The sequence below is a fragment of the Ruditapes philippinarum genome, unplaced genomic scaffold, assembly GCF_026571515.1.
Source record: "Ruditapes philippinarum isolate M1 unplaced genomic scaffold, ASM2657151v2 ctg1283_1_1_1_1, whole genome shotgun sequence".
Taxonomy (NCBI): domain Eukaryota; kingdom Metazoa; phylum Mollusca; class Bivalvia; order Venerida; family Veneridae; genus Ruditapes; species Ruditapes philippinarum.
The window spans coordinates 72,734-100,592 of NW_026866383.1; the positions used below are offsets into that span (position 1 = coordinate 72,734).

The window sequence follows — 27,859 nt, forward strand, 5'->3', positions numbered from 1 at the left end:
CAAAATATTGTCCGTGTGTATTTTTACTTTTCTTCATTTACTTATTAAATTGTGTTCAATATAATAATAACAATAACGATATAATAAGAATCATCATATTTATTACAGTTTGTACAAATCTTAAAATGCAGCAAAAGAAATAAAAGACACGTAAAAACATTATACATTTTGGTTTCTTACACTACTTACAAACAATGATATAAACTTTTTGAGATATGTCTTTTTATTCTGTTATTTGTTAGGTAAGATAAAGCTTGAAAGTATGGTCTACAGAAAAGCATTAACCGAAGCAAGATAAACATGTACACAATTAAAAAGCATTAGCAGTGTGACGTTATCCTCCATCAAAAACAATGTTCAGATCTTCCAAACATACTATTTCCTGCCATTTGTTTGGCAACTAGTAACACATAATCAGGAAGCCAACATAATACTGCCACAAGACTTTCTGATAATAACACGTTAACAGTTTGTTACTCCATTTGAACAAACAAATTCCATTTTTAGGTCATACAAAAATCGCGATCTTTTGTGTTTTCTTTTAATCTTTTGAGAACGTATCTTCTTTGATTTATTGTTGTTTTCTGTTGTTGGTTTTTTTTTTCAATACTATTTTAAAATCGCATGAAATATATATTATATATAAGTACACAATCATTACTTCATATCAGTACAATTTATGTAAATGCTGAACGTAAAAAGCATCATGTTCCAAACTATAAATTCAGAGTTGTTACAAATGTACTCATTATTATTTCAGCGAAGCAAGATTTAATTTCCTGGTACGTCTTAAACAGCAAATATTTTAAGACAAGTATTACATAATTATGAACAATTTGTTATCATTTCTCTGCTGAACTATACAAATAATTTCATGGCAATTCGTGTTTTGACTTTTCCCCCGATATCTATATTCTTAATAAATCATAAATTGAGATAGTTAGAAATCTTTTACACTTTGTTATCTGAAACGAATGATGATTTGACCGAAAAAGACATAAACAAATTGCTAAAAATCGCACAATCTATTTAAAACTTAAATGACCACATTAACGGATGTTTCTTAATTATTCAAAATTTCATCATTGTTTTGTGTTTAAATGTTGAGATCTGCGTAAGTCGGTGCTATGGGGCGTGGACGGTAACTTGCAATTTCCAGTTGCTTAAAGGAACTCCACTGAGGTTTATAAGCCTAAAACCAAAAACATAAAATTGTAATTTTTAACATAAATAAACATGAGCACTTAAAACAGAAATATAAATAAAATATAACCAAGTAATATACAAGAAATACATTGTAAATCATATGTTTGTGCTATTCTCAGTCCGATTTGAGAGAAAAGCGTTTAAACGCTTTTCAATTTAGGGTCATTTTTCACTATTATAATAATTATTCTGGAAAAACGAAGGAAGCTAATGATCTGAAATTTTGCACATACGTTATAAGTATAGATTTACATCAAATGGAGTAATAATCTCAAAAAAAATATTTCCAGTCCCGTCATTCAAAAAAACTCAGTGGAGTCCCTTTAACGGAACAGAGCCTGCATTATTTTCAATTTTGTCGTTAAAAGCGTGCATAAGTGATTCCGTTTTTCTCTCTAACATATATGTATACATATTTTGTACAAAGTGGGGAAAATAGATCGTTCGAGAGCAGTGTCAAAAACACAAAAAGGAGAACATTACAGAACCATTTTGATTGCGTCAGATATTGATAAAGTAGCGCGCAACATTTTTCACGCCACATCTCTCTTACATTTGTGAAGAAAATCTTGTAGATGATAAAAAAAAACAGACAAGAAACAAAAGCTTGAAACATATACGAACATACCATTTTCAGTTTTTGTTAATACTTGTTGACATTTATTTTAAAATCACTGTTCTCCAGTTAAGTGCATTTCATAGAAATAAATAATAACAGAAATGTTTGACGCTGTGTGTCTTAGCTGTAAAGCTCGAGTACCTTTGTGGTTGTTTAAACACAGTTGCAGTTGGAATAGTAAGTCATTTGACATGTCATACATTTTGTAGAACAACAGTAAAATGATAATCATGAGGAAATGTAGCATTTTGTTTCTAAACACAATTTTGCATTGGTAATTGCGTATGATTGCTGTAACGAACACTTATAGTTCTGCCACTGTTAAATGTAACCCTGTACATGTCACCTCTGTTCCAGGGCCCCGTACGCCGCCCACAACTCAAGCAGGCTAGAACAGCCACTTTGAATTCTTTCCGAAATTTGTCTGAAATGATAAGACAATCCGACTAAAATTGGGATTTTTAAAATTGCATTTGTTTTCATAAAATGGAAATTTACAAATGAATATGCTGTGACGAATAATACTATAATAGTATAATATATAATAAACACATTTATGATATCAGTACCGAGGACAGACAATATATGTTTCAAGATCTTCCCGTTGTCAGAGATGTTATGATTTGCTAAATTTTATATGAACTTAAAAAGTTATAAAGTTAACTTTACACAGTAAGCATTTTTACTTCGGATTTAATCGTATAAATGACTTGAAAATACATTTTATATTTACATAAACATCGCATGTAAAACTTTTAGTCCTGTTGCAAACTGATGAAAAAGATAATTTCCAAAGTATAATAAACTTAATACATGTAATAATATCGTGTCTATTTCTGCTCGTTTTATTTGTTTTGTTGGGCTTTCTTTAGGGATTCTTAATTTCTCTCTATTTTGACATAATAGCTCACAATGTCTGATGAGGAAACTGTAGTTTATATATTATGCCGCTTGTTTTCCGTTTTTTTTTAACAAAAATATCACAAAAAGAAATCAGTATTTCAGTCTAAATCATGATGACATTTGTAAACACAGACATTTTCAATAAAACATCAGGAAAAGTATCAGGAAACTAATATAAATCTTGAAGAATTTAGCCTGTAGTCGTTTGACTTTTACTTTGAGGTTCTCTATTATAATAAACCTTTAAAGGACGATGCAATGTAACACTGAAGAAGTTTTAAGAACAAATTAGTGCGGATAAGTATTGATAACAACGGAGATAGACGATTTATCGCGTTATTTTTTTAAAGGGGATATTTATTTGTCGTAATATTCTTCACAGATGAAAAGTGTAGCCTCGTCTAATATATCTATATAAGTGTTTATTTGATCTTACATACAAGGTACTACATTTCTACCTGTTCATGCTTTCGCAATGGGTTTAAATATATTTCTTTTGATTGCCTTATCGTAACATTATGCGCTGTCTCTGATAATGTCATTCAATTATGACGGTAGAGCCATGACATCAATCTTTAAAAATAAGCCTTTACAGTTTTTCAAATTGTGAATCCCTAAAATGAGTTTTTCCAGTATATAAACGCATTTTGCCTGCGGTTGAAAATATTTCATCTTATATTTCATTCAATTTGATAACTGATCTCAATCTGCAAGAAATTGATAAATTATAGTTTGGTTATGCAATTTAATTAGTCTAAAAAGGAAGAACTTAATTAAAACTATTCCGTTAATAGACTAAAAAAACATAACAAATAGTAATTCTTACCGCTCATAAAATTATAAATAACTGGGTTTACACAGCTGTTGAAGAAGATTCTCCAATGTGCAGTTAGTACAAATATGTTTTCAGCCGAGTGACTCATATTTTTATTTGATCCAGTGTATCTGAAAAAAAAAAGGAATATTCATTTCAAATTAGGTCAGACTTATTTAATACTTGCATTCCTTTCTTAAATCTCAACATTTTCCTTTTTTCTTATTAAATGTAAATAAATATACCTACAGTTTCGTTAAATGTTAGTTTGAATCATTCAACAACACAATCATTTCTATGAAAGTAAAAACCATTCATTTTTAAGAAAAAGACGCGTATAGGAAAGCGATCGATTTCAACATCTATAAGGAAGCGACTTTATCTGTAGCTGTTTACGAGGTTTTTATGTTCTTCTTAGTCTAAATAACTTAGCTGTTTGCCTATGTTTCGAATTAAAGCGCTTTTTTTATTAGATGCAACGTTTAACTTAAATCAGTTAACCCGACTGAACACCGATAGTGCGACATGAACAGTCAGAATTGTTCGGATCTAGGTCTTCTCATTGGACAAACAAGTCTAATACTAAATAATTATAACACCATTACGATCACCACAATTCATTCCAATAAAATGTGGTGCTTCTTCTCAGACATGTTTACGCTAAAGCTTACGGATTACTGATATGCACAATGTAAATGCAAATCTATAATTAGGCTATATAAAATCATAGCCTACTACTTGTTAAAGTATAGGATATGTATTTGTAGTATGTAGAATTTATTACCACCGTAAGAGCAAGGGTTAGAATATCAAATGTATATTTCAAAACCGTAACTTAATATATTGTAAAGGTGTATTGGGAAGAAGCATAATATTATACCAAACATAAAAACTACAGCTACGAGCATCTTGGCACCCTTCTTTCTACCATCCATCTGATCCTCGCGAGTCTTTTGCAAAACCAAATAAATGTTAAGACAGAAAATATATATATATAATTCACACTAGTTTATAAGCTGGAAAAGATTGTCGCAGAACGTTCATGTCACTGTCTTTGCCTTCGCGAAAAATATGAACTCTGTATATGTTGGAACGATAATTGTTGTATTTGATGGATTACCCGTATTTCCATAAAACGAACAAATAGCATTTATTTTTCTGAAAACTTTGAACTGGTTGGTTTGTTGTGGTTTTAAAAGTTATATCTTAACTTGCATTCAAACATTGTTCTTCTGCAATATAGAGCAACAAATACAGGCACAAAGTGAAAGGAATTGATACAAACAGTTACATGTTAGAACAAGACAAAATGTTAACTCGGAGATATTCAAGAAACCGGCAGTGTATTAACTGGTGCCAAATGGATATTGAAGAAAACGACAGAATGTTTACTCATGGGAATCTATTAAAGAAACCGACAAAATGTTAACTAATGGCGAAGGGACATTGAAGAAAGTGACATAATATTTATTTTCGGCGGCGATAAATTATAAAAAACGAGATAATGTTAATTGGTGGCGACAATATGGTAATCATCTATCGCATGCCTCTTTCTTCCACATTTTACACCAAAGTTCAATGCACTTAGTATGTTTCAAACAATTCGAAACATGGACCGCCTTTAATAGATTTCACTCTATTAGATTCCAACCGAAATATGCACCGCCTTTAATAGATTCATCTTTATAAGTTTCTGAAATGGATTTCACTTTTAAATTACTAGCTTCAAATAAGTAGCATATTGCATTTCTTTTTTCAAACCGAAATATGCTCCGCTTTTAACAGATTTCATTGATCGAAATGTGAATAAAATTGTGAGATTAATAGTAATACTTATATTTTCAGAATTTTATAAATTAAAAATTATGGTACGTCCATAAACTAACAATTAAGTGAATAAACTACAGTAGTATGAAAGTGAACGGTAGTGTTACACACGACCAATGCACTTGAGAGTAAAATGATGGTAAAAATTAAACAAATAATACTTCATTTTAAATTACCTAATAACTTACGTTTTATCTCGTCAGAGTTGTTGTAGATATTTCTGAATCGACTTATATCATGGTAATGTATTAATTTTTACTGTTACTGTTTTCTGTAATTTCTACAGAATTTATAATGTTTAATTTATAGTGTACGTATCTTACATTTCTGTATCTTGTATTGCAACGCAAAAATGTTGCTTGTCGATGAACATGTATATGTTTTTGCCAATAAATTATTTGACTTGACTTGGAAAAGAAACTGTTACAGGGGCATCAGTGACCGGGTGATGAAGGTCGTTGACTTCAAACCACTTGCCCCTTACTGCTATGCTTTCGAATCCCGTTTGGGTCTTTTCATGTAAGGAACTTATCCAGCTAGCGTACAGAACGTCGATGGTTCTTCTCAAATGCTCGTTCGTGTCTAAACTAATGCATACAGGGACACCTGAAGTCTTCCTCTACCAGTAAAGTTGGAAAGTCGCCAAATGACCTTTACTGTGTTGTTGCGACGTTAAACAATACCATAGAAAAAATATTGTTACCTGAGCGAATCAAAACGAACGTCAATTTTGGGTCATATTAATAATAATAATATGACACCCGACCCCGCCTTAATGAATGGTAGTGTTTGCTACAAGGTAATTGTATTTCTCTTTTAATTTTGTAAATTATCCTGTTATATTTTATATACAATATGGGATAAGCGACTTTGCAAATAGATAAATAAAACAATAATGAGGAATTTTAATAAACGAGGAATACTGATAAAGGAATGACTTTATGAGAAATATAATAGGATAATATTTCCAAAAGAGTAATAAAACTGATTAATTGCACAATGTTATAACGTTATTGAAATTCTTGTTAATGATTCAAATATACCGAAATTTATGTTTTATTATTTTTAGCCCAAAATAGATGCAGCTACCTGCTTACGTAATATATATTTATATTTCAGTTCTCTTTAAATGTAATTCAGTATTTAATGTACTAAAGCTATTACACCTAACATCGTTTAAGTGCAAAGATACCGGTGCAATGAGGGTATTTAATGTTTTCCATAACCTGATGAAGTTTTCTAGGTAGATCCGTAGTTATATACCATATCAAATATAAGGTTCTATGTCTACCATGGAGTTTATGTTTACATAACAATACGCCGTTTTGTTCCTATGCCAGTATAATTCACGGAAAAAATCATACTGGATTCACAAGCTTAACACATTATCTCCTAATGGTATGAATGCAAAAGTTTTGTACAATTCAAACTTTGTCATTATTGAGCCGGTATACATATACATGTAGTATGTTTTTTCTCATATCAAGGTTTTTTTATTATTATTATGAGAATTTTTGTATCACATGTGCAGATCCATATTATATGTGTAATTTATTGTATATTGCTGTAATTTTTATTCATGAAAGATTCTGTATGTATTTGACAAAGTTTTTATTCCCGCGTAAACGTCACGTTCTGTTTAGCGTATAGTTAAACGGACGTTGCGTCATTTGTCATTTGTTATTTTATAAACGTCAATTTTTTCTGAAGAAAGCTTAAGAAAATCGTTTGTTTTTATTGAACTGATTATATAGTATAAATCACGGAAACTAATCGATTACGCTTTCTGTAAAGTCGATTGGTATACGTATCAAATGACCAACTTCGGCAGTTAACAAAATTTCTTTCAGGAATTGACAGTAATTGTCTCTTAAGCTATAACACGAATATTTTGCGTATATACACCTGGGAATAAGTTAAGCACACCTGGCATTTTGCTTCAATTTTGACATGACCAAATCTAAAGTTTTAAATTTTATTTTGGCAATGCTACGAACCATTTGAGTCGACCTGCAATAACTGGAACAAGCTCTGTACCAAGAATAGCAAAATGTACGTCAAAATCGCATTAGACGCCTTACTGGTACTATGGAGAGAAAGGTTGAGGCTATCCGGACACGTGGCGCTTACACATGTTATTAAATATTTGCCTACATAATGTCATTTTAGGTTACGTAATCGTCAACATTTACCAAAAATATGCACCAGTAAATCGATGGCTGAACGCAACACTGGTCTAACTTGATTTTTACAAAGTTTTAAGGAGGCTATAAAAACTTCATTAATTCTATAAATTGAACATTTTTGTTATTTTTTTTTAGATTTTTATATCCATATAAGTTAAAATTTTAGTTAAAAGGAGTTTCAAAAATTAATATTGGTAAATAAAAAAGATATTTGAAAAAATATGAGTTAGATCAGTTTTCCATTTATAAATCATCAAATATCAATGATAAATTTTCAGCAAAACTGGTCTAACTTGACTTAGCCCTATGTTGCATTTACAAAATGGGTTCAATAAGACCAAAAGAATAATCAATTAGTGCTATGTTTAAAAAAATAGGATAATATAATAGAAAAAAGCTTTAACTTTAACCATATTTAAGTATGTTTTTAAAGGAAAACAACTTTTCTACAGAAACCGACATGTTAATTTATACAAAATTGACAATTATTAATTTTGCATAACATACTAGAAATCAGGCAATCTTAAAAGTCAGTTGTTTTATCACATAAAATTATTTTTTAAAAAATGAAATTATAAATTTCAGTTCATAATGAATGTTTTGTAGACAAGATAATTTTTTTTTATATAAAGCATTATTCAATGTAACATTAAAATTGAAGCACATACTCATAACTGAAAAATAGAAGCATGTTTATAAAACTCGCAACTCTAAAAACACAGGCAATTTGATTCAAAATTAACAATAGTTTTACCTATTGGATCTTCATTTATATTTTCAAGTTTATCTATGTAGTCAGAATTTCAAGTAAAATGTTATTTTAAGGAACAGTTTGCATAAACTAAACTCCAAGTTGCCAAGCAGCATTATTTGCTGCCTCTCTTTGTAATTTAACTTGGCATGGCACTTGTATCTATAGCTTTGTCCACCTTCCTTTGTCATTATCCGTTATACTCAATTTTTTGTCAGATTTTTAAACATAATTTTTTCCCATATTCCTATTACAGTAAATCATTTCATTTCTCTATTATCTATCATCATTCTTACTTTTTTATCTAATATTTTCTCCATTTAATAACTATTTTCTGTATTACATAAACCATCATTTTAACCATTCTCCACTTGCCAGCACTCATCACCAGCACAATGATATAAAAAAAACCCTAATTTCACCTTCAAAATAATTAACAACAATTATATCACCATCATCATCCTGGGCTCTTATATAAACAGCATTGTCTCCACTAGCCCTTTGTTAACCCCCATTACTATTCTGAGTACTCATCTCACCACCATTATCTTCCTCACCACCTATATAAGCAGCATTGCCACCAAATTAGACCTCATTACATCAGTTTTGTCATCTATCACACTTTTATCACAAGCATTGTCATCTTCTAGTCCCCACTTACTATAATAATTACCAATATTGTCCCCACTACCATTACAAATCCAACATTGTCCTCACTATAACTATAATATCACCAGCATTGTCCCCACTTACCCTCATATTACCAACATTTTCTCACTATAAACTATAAAATCATCTGTACTGTCCCCACTGACCCTTATAATACCAACATTGTCCCAACTAACTATAATATCACCAGTATTGTCCCCACTAACTATAATATCACCAGCATTGTCCCCACTAACTATAATATCACCAGCATTGTCCCAACTAACTACAATATCACCAGTATTGTCCCCACTAGCTATAATATCACCAGCATTGTCCCCACTAACTATAATATCACCATTATTGTCCCAACTAACTACAATATCACCAGCATTGTCCCAACTAACTATTATATCACCAGCATTGTCCCAACTAACTATAATATCACCAACATTGTCCCCACTAACTATAATTAATATCACTTACATTGTCCCCACTAGTTATTATATAACTAGCATTGTCCCCACTAACTATAATATCACCAGCATTGTCCCAACTAACTACAATATCACCAGCATTGTCCCAACTAACTATTATATCACCAAGGTTGTCCCCACTAACCCTTATAATTACCAGCATTTTCTCCACTAACTATTATATCCCCAGCAATTCCCCCACTAACTATAATATCACTAGCATTGTCCCCATTAACTATAATATCCCCAGCAATGTCCCCACTAACTATAATATCGCTAACATTGTCCCCACTTACTTTAATATCACCAGTCATGTCCCCACTAACTATACTATTACTAACACTGTCCCCACAAACTTTAATATCACCAGCAATGTCCCCACTAACTATCACTAACTATAATATCACTAACATTGTCCCCACTAACACTCATATCACCAGCATTGTCTCCACTAACTATAATATCACCAGCAATGTCCCCACTAACTATAATATCACTAACATTGTCCCCACTAACACTCATTACCAGCATTGTCTCCACTAACTATGATATCACCAGCATTGTCCCCACTAGTTATAATATTTCTAGCATTGTCCCTACTAACCCTCATATCACCAGCATTGTCCCCATTTACTATGATATCACCAGCATTGTCCCATCTATGATTTCGCAAGCATTGTCTCCATTATTACCCTCTTTATCAGCATTGGCCCCACTAAATATAATATATCACCAGCATTGTCCTCACTTCTTTCTTAAGAATTTCTTTTCTTGTTGGGTTTTATGTCGCACTTACACAACAGTCTCAGGTTGTATGGCAATACTCCAGCTTTACCAGTGGAGGAAGACCTCAAGTACCCAAGTTCTGTTGCTTCATGTTTGTAACATCCAAGGTTAGCTTATAAGGAATTTACTTAGCCTATAAGGAATTTACACCGGCTGCCGATACAGACGAAAATATCTAAAATGAGGGTAATTTTTTATGGCGGTAAAGAATCACAAGTTTCCACTACACAGTTACCAGTGAGAGCTAGATATTCTTGTCTGTGACAACACCTTGTCTTAGATTTTGTTTCTCGCATATTACATATCAGTGATATTTTGTAAAGAAATGACGATAACTAATACTTTCATTTAGCACTTTTCTCTTATAGTAGCGTATGACTTTACAACTTCATTTGTTATGGCACAATGATGTCATCTTTAGAACACAATTCATTCATAAAAGGCGTTTGGGAATGACTTCATTTAAAAACATTGACTTGTCTTACATGGGGAATGTAAGACAGGTTTTTCTAGCACCTGTGTAAACAGTAGATAATCCTATCTGATATGCAAGAAAAAATCTTTCCTGTTTCAGCGAAATATAACCTCAATTGTGTTGGTGTGCCATAAAACCAAACCAGACAAACCAAAAATATTATTCAAATGATTACAAGCCTTATACATACAGATACTAAAGAAACTTCACTGAGCTCCAAAGGCATAAAAACTTAAGATTTGAATTTCTGAAATGAATCAACTTGGGCCACATAAACAAAAAGATACACAAGAGATATAAAGAAATTATACTTAACATGAAGTTGAAAATTTTATAATGGTTCTATTATTATCTAATTTGAGTTTAAAGCTCTATTAATATGCTTTTCAATATCCGATCATTTTTATAGTTCACATAACTGCTCGGAAAAATACTTAGCAAATGATCTGAAAGTTTAAACAAAGTTATTTGTCCAGACTTTCATCAAATTGTACATAAACATAAATCTCAACTCCCATGATGCCAAAATAGGAGTCCTTTTAAGTTTAAGAAGAAGCAAATTGTATTAAATAATTATAAAATCTTGATATTTAAAAAGGGTTGGAGATCTTGTTTAATCAGTATAATAATTAATAGATCACTATGATTAAAAAAAAAACAATAACAAGTAAATAATTTTCATCAACAGTGAATTAAATGATTTAAATATTATAATAACTCTTTTTGAAAGGTTAATACGCTATTATTTTTTATTTCAATCTTAAATGACTATGTAGAGATAATATAGCAATTTTAAACTTATAACTGTTCCTTGAAAACAAAATAGAATTAATTAAGAGCCTTGGATTTACATTTCTGCAATTTTGGCAACAAAAATGGGTAAAATGTAGAAAATAATTATTTAAGAATATGCCAAACCTAACTTAATACCCGCAAATATAACAAAACTGATTTTTATTGTATTGAAATTAAACAGCAACACTGTGCTAACTGGAGTTAGTACAGTGTTATCATCCAATAAGTAAATTTTGATTAATGCAACACAGTTCTAACTTGAGTTAGCTCTCTGTTGCATTTAAGTTATACTCACATTTGAGATAGAGCAAAATGCCAAGTGGTAAATAAAACCCATAAAATTTCACAATTATTTCTAATATTTTATTTACTGATGTATTTCATGCAATTAGGCTAAAAAATGCAAAAAAGTCATTTTTGAAAAAAAATTCAAGTTAGACCAGTGTTGCGTTCAGCCATCGAAATGTTAGGTAAACACTTCAACACCATACTTATAAACACTTAATTTTTTGGTAAAAACAACACATTTTCTTATGCTAAGTATAGACTAAACTCATAAATTACTGGTTTATGATTACTAAATTTATATCACTGCTTTTCAATTTACTATTTCTTAGCTCAATTAAGTCATCATCTCATGACAGTACTTTCAATCACTGCCAATTTTAAATTCCGAAGTGTGCTTAACCTATTTCTAGGTGTGTATAATGCTACTCGTCAATTATGTATTTTAGGAAGTAAAAGCGTGTCACGTGATTTACAATAAAACTTGTTTCAGTCAGTCAAATCATTTGTAAAATATACATTCAAAGAGTGATAATGTACGTATGGAAGGAAATGTGACATGACTGTATGCCATTGATAAAGTATTGTGAGATTTAAATATAACTTAGACACCAGATTCCTTACTAAGCATTAACGCACGACTACTGTCATAAAATGGAAATTAATGGTATATTATTAAATTCAAATTTAGAATGTAGATCAATATTCTATAATGATCAAAACATTTATGTAGAATTCTAACTTAAATAAAGTCAACCGAATGCTTCATTCACTTTTATCTCAACCAGGTATTGATAAATTTATAATATATGAAGTGAACGTTTGTTTTTATCAGACATTTTGCTGATACCACGCACCGCTGTTTTCTTTTATAAAGTTATGATGAGGTATATAATAAGTGTGTAGTGATGAGAAAATCCGTTTTCAAACAGTGAATACTGAGTAAAGAGAGACATCATTTCCAAACGAAAACAACGATATTCCTACTTAATTGGTGATTTGGGGCATTAGCAACATGACTGTAAAAAATATGGAAAAACTGTAACTCACATGTAAACAAATCGTGTCTTCCAAGTTTCTTAAACCACGAACACTTGGGATGTGGAGCTCAAAATGCAATTCCGAATAAATGTATATTTGTCAATCCCAGCACATGTACTTATCATACTCGCCTTTCGGGCCTGAAATAATACATTCGAGGGACACAGTTCTTCCTCCACTTGTTAAGCACAAAAGTCGCCATATGATCTTTACTGTGTTGGTGCGATGTAGAACACAACCAAAACCATACAATAGACATGTTCAAAAACATTTCATATACTGATACATAGTAATTTTAAAAAGAAATCATTGAATATTTAAAGAACATACTTCTTTCGTAAAAAAAGGTTGATACAGTTCAATGTGTTTTAGTATGAACATTTATATGATGAATAATAAATGTTTTGTTCTAGAACAATTCATGATTGAAATATGTTTAATTTAACATGACTGGTTAAGTGTTTATAAGTATGGTGTTGAAGTGTTTACCTAACATTTACTGGTGCATATTTTTGGTAAATGTTGACAATTACGTAACCTAAAATGGCATTATGTAGGCAACTTTTTAATAACATGTGTAAGCGCCACTTTCCCGGATAGCCTCAACCTTTCTCCCCATAGTACCAGTAAGGCGTCTAATGCGATTTTGACGTACATTTTGCTATTCTTGGTAAACACTTAAAGATTTAAAGAGACATTTAAAAGTGAGACAAACAAAAATAGTGCAGGTGTGTATTTAGGATGGGACATCCTAAACCTGGCTTACAGCCGAATTGAATGTGGGCCCCGCCGAGGTGATAGCATTCTTTAGCACACACATATATTTGATCTCTGTATTAGCATACATGTTTTTGTCCAAACTTCTTACCGTTGAATGCCAGTGCACTAATACCATGGTTTTATGACAAAGAGTTTACATGTAAAAAATATGGCATACACAAAACAGAATCTCTGACTAATTATTTACTTGGAAACCTAAGGTACATTTATGTATCCAATGTAGTCAGAAGAATTTACATTGAAACATGAAACGGTAATTATATTCAAGAAAACATAAAAGAAATGAAACACACACTATGTGATTAATACACTCACGGTAATTGTAGAATAAATCTCGTACAATAGATTCATCATTAAAATAGATCATTTGCATACATTGATTTAATGGAACATTTATTACTATTATATCATATTTACATTAGTAGTACATTAATTAGTTCATGAAGACAATAAATTTTGATTACTGTCTCTAATTGCACAAACCTCTTTAAATTAAATGCAAATTGTCAAGGAAGATATTTATGGTTGAACAATTATTCCTACTAGCAAAGTAATTACATTCATTGCATGAACATTCCGCAGTAATTGGAAGAGTTTTATAAATCAAATGTGATTAGTACTCATATTGTATAATTGAACAATGTTCTATACCGAATAATCAAATAGTAATATGATCATAATTAGAGACATAAGTACAAGAAATAAAATAAAATACGACAAGTGCAGTCTATCTATGATAACGCTTAGCATCATTCAAATCATACCGACTGAATATTGTAAATTATAACATGCATTTTTGATGTGTTTTACTTCATACGATTTTACACTTTAGTACTGATTTCTATTGTTTTTTCGTTGTTTTTTTTTTGTTGTTGTTGTTTTAAATTTCCACTGATGAGAATTTGAAGTCAAGTATCAAGTCATTGACGGAACCTCCATGATCGAGCGCTTATTGTCGCTGACGAAGATTGACCATTCCATTCCCCGTTGTGTCTTATCATTAGTTAAATCATTTAGGGCATACGCATTCTGTTAATTGAGAACCATTCGCCACTTTTACAGAATGTCTCAAACCTGTGCGTTTGAAGGTTTTATGATCACCGTCTCATGAACACATTGATCGACGTAGTTTCCAAATTCAAAATTTCATCATTATCACCTTTGTTTATGTTTCAGTTGCAACAGTCAATGTTTCCGTTTTGGAATTTCTTTAAGTTGTATTTCTCTATAGTTTACAACTTCTTTGTGGCAGTCCGATACATAATACTGATTATTAAAACGTTTTTAATATAATTGATATATTTTAGCATAATTTACGGTTAATAGAGGTTAAATTACGGTAAATAGATTTTTAAAAATTATATATGAATCTTTGATCCAGTCTTATAAGATATTACAAATTTCATTTTTTCACGATAATGTGGTTGTTTACGAAGTCTAAAACGACCTTCATTATCTACACATTCTATTCCTTCTAAAAAAATATATTTTCTTTTTAAATTTATTTCTTTACTAATCATTGTACTATAAGTAGCAACATGCATCTCATTCAATTCGGAATTAAAACCAAAAATGTCAGTTAGCAGTGGTTAACAGTCAAATCTAGTTCCCCAAATTTAGTTAATTGGCTTTTTGAAGCCGATTTATTTTGATAATTAACGAAATGGAACTTTAAGATTTTTTTTTGTTTTGAAATGTTCATTGACCTTCATCAGAATAAATTAATTCTTGATATAAGCATGACCCATTAATTTCAAAATTGTTTCTATTACAACATTATCAATTACATTAATCACATTTAACATTAAAACTATTACACTGAAATATATTGTAAAACTCTAAATTCTTTCAATATTTAGACCTTGATTCGCCTGATAATGGATTTTGATAATTGCTTCATTTTAAAAATCTACATAATTCATAAGTGCGTTGACTTAAAGCTGAATGTGTTTCCTTTCTTAAAACTGTCAAAAATGTTTTGTACGAAAGACATTTCAATTTTATGAATGCACGATTGTATCTTCGTAAATTTACAATTTTATTTCCGTATAATCATGTTGTTGAAACAGTGAATTCGTGAAGTTGAAATCGTGAATTCATGGACATAATATTGTGAATTCAGAAAGATGAATTCGGGAATGCGTGAAGTTGAAATGTTCCCACAAGCTTTTCTTATATTTTTTCTCTACGTATTATTGTGGGTATCATAGCATTGTGTACCAATAACGTTAATGTTAATACATATAATAAAGGTATGCGTTTATTGAAATAAATTACTTAAGCACGATACATAATCATTGGAACACAAATATGTTCTAAACAACATAATGCCGACTATAACTCGGTAAAATGTGGTTGCATCAGGTACAAAAGAACATATTTAATATAAATGGATGCTTATTGTATGAAGAATGTAATGCGTTTTTTTAATTTACTCTTTTTCCAGTTACAGTATACATTTGCAACATCTGGGTATTGGATAACTAAATATAATACGTGTGTATTATTTCCTTTCTTCATTAAATGTAAATTTTGTGTTCAATAAAATAATAAGAAAGATACAATAAGAATCTTCATATTTATTACATTTTGTACAAATCTTTAAATGCAACAAAAGAAATAAAAGACACGTTAAAACATTCTACAATTTGGTTTCTTACACTACTTACAATGATATAAACCTTTTGAGATATGTCTTTTTCATTCTATTATTTGTTAGGTTAGAAAAATAAAGCTTGGAAGTATGGTTTACAGAAAAGCATTAACCGAAGCAAGATAAACATGTACACAATTAAACAGCATTAGCAGTGTGACGTTATCTTCCATCAAAAACAATGTTCAGATCTTCCAAACATACTATTTCTTGCCATTTGTTTGGCAACTAGTAACAACATATCAGCAAACCAATATTAGACCGCCACAAGACTTTCAGATAATAACACGTTAACAGTTTGTTACTCCCTTTGTACACACGAATGCCATTTTTTGAGGTCAGATAAAAATCGCGATCTTTCGTGTTTTCTTTTAATCTTTTGAGAACGTATCTTCTTTGATTTATTGTTGTTTTCTGTTGTAACAGTTGTTTTTTTCAATACTATTTTAAAATCGCAAGAAATATATATTATATATAAGTACACAATCATTACTTCATATCAGTACAATTTATGTAAATGCTAAACGTATCATGTTCCTACACATTACCAAACTATAAATTCAGAGTAGTTACAAATGTACTCATTATTATTTCAGCGAAGCAAGATTTATTTTCCTGGTTCGTCTTAAAAGTACATATTTAAAGACAAGTTTTACATAATTATGAACAATTTGTTATTATTTCTCTGCTGAACTATGCAATTAAATTCATGGAAATTCGTGTTTTGACTTTTATCCGGTATCTATATTCTTAATTGATCATAAATTGAGATACATTGTATTTAGAAAACTTTAACACTTTTTTTCAAAAAAAAAAAAAAAAATAGGTTTGTTATCTGAAATGAAAGATTATTTGACCGAAAACTGCTAAAAATCGCACACTCTTTTTAAAACTTTAATGACCACATTAACGGATGTTTCTTAATTATTCAAAATTTCATCGTTTTTTTGTATTTAAATGTTGAGATCTGCATACGTCGGTTCTGGGGGTGGGGGCATGGGTGGACGGTAACTTGCAATGTACAGTATCATCCATTAATATGCTTAACCAAACAGAGCCTGCATCATTTTCAATTTTGTCGTTTAGAGCGTGCATTAGTGATTCCATTTTTCTCTCTATTTAAGAACATACATGTATACATATACAAAGTGGGGAAAATAGATCGCTCGAGAGCATGTCAAAAACAGAAAAAGGGGGACATTACTGAACCGTTTTGATTGAGTCAGATATTGATAAAGAAGCATGGTGCAACATTTTTCACACCCCCATCTCTCTGACGTTTGTGAAATCAATAAAGTTGTTGAAAAGAAAATCTTGTAGATGAGAAAAGAAAATAAACAGACAAGAAGCAAAAGCTTGAAACATATACGAAAATACCATTTTCAATGTTTGTAAATACTTGTTGACATTTATTTTAAAATCACTGTTCTCCAGCCAAGTGCATTTCATAGAAATACATAATAACAGAAATGTTTGACGCTGTTTTTCTTAGCTGTAAAGCTCGAGTACCTTAAGTTTGTGGCTGTTTAAACACAGTTGCAGTTGGAATAGTAAGTCATTTGACATGTCATACATTTTGTAGAACAACAGTAAAATAAAAATCATGAAGAAATGTAGCATTTTGTTTCTAAACACAATTTTGCATCGGTAATTGCGTATGATTGCTGTAACGAACACTTATAGTTCTGCCACTGTTAAATGTAACTCTGTACATATCACCTCTGTTCCAGGGCCCCGTACGTCGCCCACAACTCAAGCAGGCTAGAACAGCCACTTTGAATTCTTTCCGAAATTTATCTGAAATGATAAGACAATCCGAATAAAATTGGGATTTTTAAAATCATTGCATTTAAATGATTTCATAAAATGCTAATTTACAAATGAATATGCTGTACAAATAATACTAACACATATATGATATTAGTACCGAGGACAGTAAATATATTTTTCAAGATTTTTCCGTTGTCAGAGATGTTATGAAAATGTAATAAATTTTATATGAAATAGTTAACTTTATCAACACATTTTGACACTGTAAGCATTTTTATTTCGGATTTAATCGTTTAATTGACTTTAATATACATTTTATATTTACATAAACATTTAGTCCTGTTGCAAACTGATAAATACGATTATTTCCAAGGAAGTCTTTTATGTTTATAAACTTGTTATACATTTAATAATATCTTGTCTATTTCTGCTCGTTTTTTTTGTCTTGTTGTGCTTTCTTTTGGGATTCTTAATTTCTCTATATTTTGACATAATAGCTGAGGAAACTGTAGTTTATATATTATGGCGCTTGTTTCCCGTTTTTTTCAAACAACGATATCACAAAAGGAAATCAGTAATGCAGTCTAAATCATGATGACCTTTGTAAACACAGACATTTTCAATAAAACATCAGGAAAAGTATCGGGAAACTAATATAAATCTTGAAGAATTTAGCCCGTAGTCGTTTGACTTTTACTATGAGGTTCTCCATTATAATAAACTTTTAAAGGGCGATGCAATGTAACATTGAAGAAGTATTAGGAACAAAATGAGTACGGATTAGTATTGATAACAACGGAGATAGACGATTTATCGCGTTATTTTTTTTTAAAAAGGGGGTAATATTCTTCACAGCATAGACACCAGATGAAAAGTGTAGCTACGTCTAATATATCTATATATAGAGGATATTTGTTAAGTTCAGTGTAAGATCGGAATATATTTCACCGAGTGAGCACCAAAAGGTATATTTCACGAGTGGCGTAACTTTTGGTGTTCACGAGGTGAAATATATTTCGATCTTACACTAAACTAAACAAATTTTCTTTTTATTACATGCAATCAAACGTTAAAAAGGACATTTTTACCTAAAAATAAATGAATAGCGCGCCAAATAATTATACAACGTGACGTCATTACGACGTCACGTTATTAAGTTGGTTTCCAGTTCTGTGTACGCTGGTATTTCACTTAAACAACGTAAGGGGCTTAAATTCAAAACAGTGAAATTATCAAATTGATAATTTCACTGTTTCAAACAGTGAAATTATCAGTTTTAATTCACTGATATATTTCTATAAACCATCGAAAAGCATGTAATAAAAGTGTTTATTTGATCCTACATGCAAGGCACTACATTTTTCTACCTGTTTCGCTTTCGCAATGGGTTTAAATATATTTATTTTGATTTTCTCATCGTTACATTAGGCGCTGTCTCTGATGATGTCATTCAATTATGACAGCAGAGCCATGACGTCAATCTTTAAAAATAAGCCTTTAAAGTTTCTCAAATTTTGAAACCCTAAAAGGAGTATTTCCAGTATGTACGAACATTTTGCCTGCAGTTGAATATATTTCATCTGATATTTCATTCAATTTGATACTGCTATCCATCGGCATGAAATTAAAAAATTATAGTTTGGTTATGCTATCTAATTATTATTTTTCTAAAGGAATAACTTGATTAAAACTATTCCGTTAATGGACTAAAAAACGTAACAAATAGTAATACTTACCGCTCATGAAATTATAAATAACTGGATTTACACAGCTATTGAAGAAGATTGCCCAATGTGCAGTTAGGACAAATATGTTTTCAGCCGAGTGACTCATATTTTTATTTGATCCAGTGTATCTGAAAAAAAAAAAGGATATTCATTACAAATTAGGTCAGACTTATTCATTATTTGCATTCCTTTCTTATAGCAGCGATATTTTCCATATTTTCTCATTTAACAAGTTAATAATTGTACATACAGTATTGTTAAATTTAAGTGTGAATCATTCAACAATGCAATTAATTCTGTGGAAGTAAAAAACATAGATTTCTAAGTAATAATCAGAAGCTAATAAGAAAAAAATATCAATTTCAACAGCTATAATGAAGGGGCTACAACTGTAGCTGTTTATAAGGTTTATTGTGTTCTTCTAATTAGCGTCTAAATAACTTAGCTGTTTGCGTTTGTTTCGAATACAAGCTCTTGGTTTTTATAACTTATGCAGTAAACCCGACTGAACACAGATTGTTCGAAATGAACAACCAGAATTGTTCGGATTTTCGTCTTCTGTTTGGACGAATAAGTAGGGCCAAAGTCTAATGCTAAATAATGATATTAACACCATTGCGGTAACCATAGAATTTGGTGCTTCTGTCTGACCTGTAGACACTTAAATTTACTGATAACTGATACACACAATGTAAAAACATACCGATAAGCTTTATAAAATCATATCCTACTAGTAGTTAAACTATCGGACGACACAGACTAGATATGCACTTGTAGTATGGGTAGAATTAGTTACCACCGGACAAGTAAGGGTTAGAATATCAAATGTATATTTCAAAACCGTACCTTAATATATTGTAAAGGTGTATAGGGAAGAAGCATATACCAAACATAAATACTACAGCTACAAGCATCTTGGCAGCCTTCCTTCTACCATCCATTTGATCCTCGCCATCTGTTGATTCCCGCTGATGTCGGTTATTCAACATTGGTTGCCGACTTCCTGTAATCACAGTATATAATTAAACAAAATCACTGTACATTGTCTTGTGAGCCTATATAATTCAATGTTAACCATATCTTGCGAGTGAAGGAACGTGTTACTTCTGATCACTGTATCTTACTTGGGAGCCTATATATATGTTAACTTGTATTTTGCTTGCGATAACTGGAAGTAGACTTGTTTATTCACTGTGACAATATCAAATGTTATGGGAAACATGTCCTTATTCTTACATTGCAGTTAGTCATGCGGTCACGTTTATACACGTTGTGTTGAAGCTTTTTATGGTATGAGGTTTGAGGAGATAAGTAATTAAGGAAAACAGAACTACCAAGCCTAATTTATTATACGAAAGGTTACCATAGATTTATATTGCATATTAACATTATTTTATTTAAACTATAGTGAACTGGACTGATGGAAATTACCATAGCTTTGCATGTTTAATGGTAAATATCCCTATATGATCCTAAAATATCTCATTCAAATGATCAGGTAAGTGTATCACAATACGAAATTCACCGCAACCTATTTGTTACCAAAAGGACAAATGTCACTAAAAGTCAAGGCAGGGATCTGTGAAATTGTTGACAAAGTTATGCTCACTTCAAATTTGCATTCGTTTAAATATGAACGCTTTAACAAATGGACTTGTCAATATTTAAATATGGACAAAAACATTCATTTTCTTTGTTTTTAGGTTGGGAGGAATTTCAACATGTACTAATTGATTAGCTAAAAATGCGAACTATGATTATGTCAATAAAATGCTACTTAGTTTCGCCGAAATATAAACATATATACATAAAGTTAACACAGAAAATGGATATAAAGTGTATCAAACTTATTTTTAAAAGCGGGCTGAACAAATGGCATACCATTGATTGCGTTTGAACAATAATAACCAAAGATAACTATGTGCTTTTTTTATTCTAAATTCTTAAGTTAGTTCTTCATTCTTAATGAAGTATCAACATAAAAGATAATGCTTAAAAGAACTTTTCAACAACTCACACATAGAATAACGATTATACATGAGTGTGCTTTGAAGTTATATTTTCGACAAACATTTAAAAGAAAACACTAAAAGATAGTTACGGGAATTTCTTGAAGTAGAAGCACCAGGAATGTGACCTCGCCATAAAACTAAAGCTATTTGCATGTACGTAAAGCCCATCAAAATCATTGGTACAAAGTACACTGCTATCATCAAGAACACCTGATATATAGTCTGATCTCTCGTATTCCACAAATATGGTCCACAACTAGACCAGAGAACAGTTCGTGCATTCCATGGTATCACTGTAGAGAATATGAGTTCCGGAACGGCAAGAAGAATCGACACGGTCCATACAATGATGATGATTGTACGTGCTCGACCAACTGTGCTGTGAAATCGTAGTGGATGACAAATTGCGTACCATCGTTCAACTGATATGGAACTCAACGTGAGAACTGATACGGATATGAAGATTGACTGAAAATTGATTAAAAAACGTAATGAGGATAATGGTAAAATAGAGTATAACTTTATAAAGAAATGAAGCAAATATTGCATATTCTACTCTTACTATTTCAGGAACTCAACTGAAACAAATTGTATTTCTAATTCTTGAGAACAGAAAATGATGCTTAACAAATAGATAGAAATGTTAAGAAAGAGTTTGTATTCATTCATGCGTACTTTAGAATATTAATTTCAAAATTATTTATCATCAATCATTGCTATGAAACCGAAGTATCGTTCACACGTGGCATTGTATCGTTACAATATGACACTGTATCGTTACAACGTGGCATTTTATCGTTAAAACGTGACATTGTATCGTTACAACGTGACACGATATCGTATAACGAGACATTGTTTCGTTACAACGTGACACTGTATCGTTACAACATGACACTGTATCGTTACAACGTGACGTTGTATCGTTACAACGCGGCATTGTATCGTTACAACGTGACATTGTATCATTACAATGGGCATTTTATCGTAACAACGTGACACTGTATCGTTACAACGCGGCATTGTATCGTTACAATGTGACACTGTATCATTACAACGTGGCATTTTATCGTTACAACGTGACACTGTATCGTTACAACGTGGCATTTATCGTTACAACGTGACACTGTATCGTTACAACGTGACCTTGAATCGTTACAACGTGGCACTATATGGTACAACGAAACACTGTATCGTTACAACGAGACATTGTTTCGTTACAACGTGACCTTGAATCGTTACAACGTGACACTGTATCGTTAAAACGTGGTATTGTATCGTTACAACGTGGCACTGTATCGTTACAACGAAACATTGTATCGTTACAACGTGACATTGTATCGTTACAACGTGGCACTATATCTTTACAATGAGACATTGTATCGTTACAAAACGTGACATTGTTTCGTTACAACGTGACATTGTATCGTTACAACGTGACACTGTATCGTTAAAAATCGGTATTGAATCTTTAGAACGTGACATTATATCGTTACAACGTGACATTGTATCGTTACCAATAGTAACATAACAATTGACAATGTATCGTTTCAACACAAATCTGTTCAGCATATTGTGTGTAACATTTATCATTTCGAAACTTATCATTTCAACACTAACGTTTCAACGGTTCAACATGCATTTCAACATGCACCGGGTCAACTTAAAAGTAAATAGTATGACTTTTAATGAAACGAACCAACTGCATTAATATTTTACATGTCAGAAATACGAACTTTTACAAGTCATTTTATAGACGTTTTAGTGTCCACTTGTACATAAATTGCCCTTTAAAGGACTCATTTATTAGTGAAGCCATTTCCACAAACTTCATTTGTTATGTAGGGGCTTTTATTGATCATAATGAATTCATGAAACGTGTTTTAACTTTTTAAAATAGTTGGTATTTTTATTTACTCATGGGATTTCTATTATTAATTCATATAAAAAATAGGGGAACGGAGTTCACTTGAAATAAGTGGCACAATTGTATATTGTATATACATGATAGTGAACAATATTATTATAACTGTTTCCATCTAAAATAAAATAGTAAATAATTTATCGTAAAAAAGGTGCGGACACATTACGGTTTTGCAGTACAGCTGTCATTTCCCCAATTGCCAACATAACTAAAGATGCAAAATAAAGCAAAAAATATGAGAGAAAATCGATAGCATTTCTGAGGCAAAATGGGCCTTTAAGATACTACAAGAAATAATAAAAGTAAACCGTTTATTTAATGAAAATAATTTGTATTAAATACGAGACAATTTTTTGTTTAGAAGTTTTAAATAATATCACAGTGAAAATGCAAACCTTCCACTTTTTATAAAAGTAAATGAGGTAAAATCAGAAAAAAAGACAAAAAGTTCTATTCTTTATAGAAATCTAATCACAAATTATGCAAATTAAAACATATCAATAAAAATAATACAAATAGTGCAATTTCATAAACGGGCAAATTTATGTTTTAGTTTAAACATTAATGAAATAAATATTTGCTCCTGTAATCAAAATACATTTATTATTAATTCCGAGACGAGACGCGAGCTGTATTTGTGTTTAACATTCATTCAAATGTGTAAAATTAAACCTTTAAACAATTACCCTGGGAGATGATATTTCACCCGAATCATTAACCAATTCGTCCTTAATGCACGATTTATCGAAAATAACAATTTACCGGTTTAGTTTGCATTATTATTCTCTAGATTTTTTTATGTAGCAACTATTTTTGTGGACATTCAATGAAGGCACAATTCAGACACTATATACATGTATTTTTGCCAACCTTCGGAAAACTGTACGACTGTAACGTCACTGTTCATTGGTTATCTATTGGCGTTTATATAATATATGTACATGGATTTTGTCAATTAATAAAATTTTATTTCCCCTCTTTATAAAATAAATTGTATTTCCCTTCAAAAACAATTGTATTTGTTACATGTATGAATGTGTATTACAATTCTTTGACAGATTATATATGGTCATAAGAGTTGTTTGTCTGCTTAAAACCGTTTATACTATTACATGTAAGTTATATGACCCTATATAAACGGTTGTTTGGAAACATAACCCTTGCCACTAGGCTGTCAGAAATTATAATACAGCAAGCATTTATTTTTTAAGAAACAGAAGTGAGATTTCTTCATATGGTGACAGCATATGAGCCGCGTCACGACAAAACCAACGTAATGCGACCAGCATGGTTCGAGACTAGCCTACGCATCCGCGCAGTCTGATCAGGATCCATGCTGTTCGCTTTCCAACCCTATTACAAGTAGAGAAACCGATAGCGAACAGCATGGATCCTGATCAGACTGCGCGGAAATCGCAAACGCACTATATTGGTTTTGTCGTGACGCGGCTCATATGTATATATAAAACTATATAAACGTCGCGACTATCAAATGAAAAACGACGATTCAAACGTACAGTATTACAAGAGCGATCAGTGATCACATGTGTCGCCTCATGATGGCCAATTTCATGTTGGGACAAGTTTTGTGACAGACGGACAGACAACTAGGCTTGGTACTGACAACTAGGCTTGGTACTGATCATTCCTGTAAAGTTTGGATAAAATTGCACCAGTATTTTTTGAGGAGTAGTCCGGACAAGCTTTTGGGTATCTGGCAACACACAGAAAAAAAACACCTTTTTATCAAAGGGCCATAACTCGGCCAAAATCATTCAACCGGAAACCCGTGCAATTTGCGCAAGGACTTGCCGTACAGATCAATCCTGTAAAGTTTCATTGAAATTGCACTAGTGGTATAAGAGAAGTAGTCCGGACAAACTTTAAAAATAAAAATAATTAAAGGGCCATAACTCTTACAAAAATCATTTAACCAAAAAATGTTGACAATGTGCACAACTAGACTTGGTACTGATCATTGCTGTAAAGTTTGGATGAAATTGCACCAGTATCTTTTGAGGAGTAGTCCGGACAAGTTTTGTGACGGACGGACAGACGGACGGACAGACGACTGAGAAGTGATCCCTATATATCGCCATTACTCCGTAGAGGCGACACAAAAATAGCCTTTATAACAAGATTAGAACAAACACTTTATTACTAATAACATAATGACAGTAATTGTGTAATTTTTGTCGTATCATGTGTTTACATTTGTCAAAAAATTATCAGAATAACGTTTTCTTCTAATAGAATGTTCACTTTTGTCTTTTTTTCAATCATTTGAGTTTAAAGCTGCAAAAGGCATAGCAAGTTACTATCAGGTGTCGAAATTCGCGTAATTAATATAACGTGCTAATATCACTTGATATTAGCAGAAAACATGCCATGGTTTACCTTTATTATGATCAGTAATACGTTTATAATATCCAGTATGGCATTTATATTTGACTGCTTAGAAAACCTTTATTATGATTAAAAATGACAAATTGCCCATTGCCCTTAAACTTTTATCAATATCTTAAGATTTAATTTGCCCGAACTAATATAGGAATTTCTCGAGTCGTTCTGTGGAAAATTTCAAAACGAATCAGTATGTTCAAACTTGTTCCATTGTGTTGGAAGCTATACAGATTTTTTTTCAAACTTGTTCCATTGTGTTGGAAGCTATACAAAATTTATTTCAAACTTGTTCCATTGTGTTGAAAGCTATACAGAATTCATTTCAAACTTGTTCCATTGTGTTGGAAGCTATACAGAATTTATTTCAAACTTGTTCCATTGTGTTGGATGCTATATGGTCATAGAATTGTTTTCAGACCGTTCCTGGAACCAACCTAAGTACTAAGCAAAATTGGCGGAAGTTTCTTGAGTCAAAGAAATAACAACTTCACTTACAAATGTCGCATGGCAATTTAACGATATGATAAGGGGAAATTGAAAGACCATTATGCCTAAGAAATGCTTTATTATTTTTATATTTCAATAGCTTCTTTATTTTTAATGTATGGCCAATTACCTGAAGCATTTATTGATTTTTTGCGATAAGTAAAATTATGGTGAATTAGAATTTTGTATATTTTGTATGGAAGTCAAAATACCTGTACTTTGTTTATATTGTGCCACTCTTTGTGACATATTATTTCACATGTATCGCTACTTTCTTTAAGAAACAAGCATTTAACATGCTCTAAAACTATTATTTAAAGATCCTGTAACACCTTTTAATGGCTTTAAGTCATAAAAATGATGCTCAAATTAAGATTTATCAATATTGTAGGCATTATTGATAAAGATATAACCGAATTTAACAATTCACGTTAATAAAGGGAGGAAATTAGAAATTTAATTTCTATAAAGTTTAAGACAAATTTTTTAATAAGAAATCAATGCATATATTTTAATGATTACATATAAAATGCACAAATATTTGCAGTACATGTTTTACATATTTTTCGATGTTTGAAAATTGTTTTATTTGCATAATTATATACATATAATTATTAGTATGGTATACCACTTTGGTCATAATAAAATATATATTTTCTCTATCTAAAAGGTAAATTGTTTAATGTTTCTGAGGCATAATATGTCTTTAATATAATTAGGACAAACAATCCTTGTCAAAATAATCATTTTCAAATGAAAAGTTGATGAGGTATACTTACTTGGAGAAAAATATGTATTTTACAGAATGTGTTTCCTAAATACCAAGTTTCTGTGACATCAATTAGAAGTGCAGATGGAAGACAAAGAATGATAACAGCAAGATCTGCTACGGACAAATTCACTATAAACATGTTTGTAATGGTTCGCATATTTTTGTTTCTCCAGATCGCAAAACAAACTAGGATATTTCCAATAAGTCCTACAAAAAATGTCAACGCATATACCACAATAAGAACCCATTCCCCGGGTTCTGGGTATATCAAAGCATGGACACGATCAATGTAGTCCTCCCATGGTTCACAATAAGTATTTTCATCACACAATGGGTTATAACTTGTTCCATTTATAGCTGTTGAATTTATGTCTGTCATGTTCCCTAATTCTGAATTTTGGCTTTGCATTTGGTCTCCCGCCATCGTAGAAACTTACTTACACTAAGTTCCCTTTAACTTTCTTAACTTATTCTTAAAATCTCACAAGAAACTGTATGGACACATTTTTACATGTAATTGTCT

The 27,859-nt window shown here is 31.2% G+C and overlaps 1 protein-coding gene and 1 long non-coding RNA gene across 3 annotated transcripts; one reads left to right on the plus strand and one right to left on the minus strand.

Moving 5' to 3' along the window:
• Nucleotides 1-90: 90 nt before the first annotated feature.
• LOC132732362 (uncharacterized) lies at nucleotides 91-16,774 on the plus strand. Its single transcript, XR_009626017.1, has 2 exons — nucleotides 91-242; nucleotides 16,312-16,774. It is a non-coding gene; the product is annotated as an uncharacterized LOC132732362 (long non-coding RNA).
• Nucleotides 1,946-27,859, minus strand: LOC132732361 (orexin receptor type 2-like). Of its 2 annotated transcripts, none has more exons than XM_060718774.1 (5): nucleotides 27,344-27,859; nucleotides 21,844-22,222; nucleotides 20,589-20,745; nucleotides 3,555-3,673; nucleotides 1,946-2,249 (listed from the first exon to the last, which is right to left on the minus strand). In XM_060718774.1, exons 1-5 carry the CDS (start codon nucleotides 27,758-27,760, stop codon nucleotides 2,080-2,082), a joined length of 1,242 nt encoding a protein of 413 aa, XP_060574757.1. In that variant the 5' UTR covers nucleotides 27,761-27,859; the 3' UTR covers nucleotides 1,946-2,079. The 2 variants fall into 2 exon arrangements, with proteins under 2 accessions (XP_060574757.1, XP_060574756.1); XM_060718773.1 differs by lacking the exons at nucleotides 1,946-2,249; nucleotides 3,555-3,673 and adding exons at nucleotides 17,541-18,042; nucleotides 19,752-19,870 and having other exon boundaries at nucleotides 27,344-27,855.

What these genes read in the sequence shown, in the direction of transcription:
- LOC132732361 (XM_060718774.1), bottom strand. Translation starts at nt 27,760, where the DNA reads ATGGCGGGAGACCAAATGCAAAGCCAAAATTCAGAATTAGGGAACATG. An exon ending in AAATACATATTTTTCTCCAA is followed by an intron (nt 22,223 to 27,343) that starts GTAAGTATACCT and finishes ATCAATTTTCAG; the next exon opens with TCAATCTTCATATCCGTATC. An exon ending in TTCTACTTCAAGAAATTCCC is followed by an intron (nt 20,746 to 21,843) that starts GTAACTATCTTT and finishes CTGTGATTACAG; the next exon opens with GAAGTCGGCAACCAATGTTG.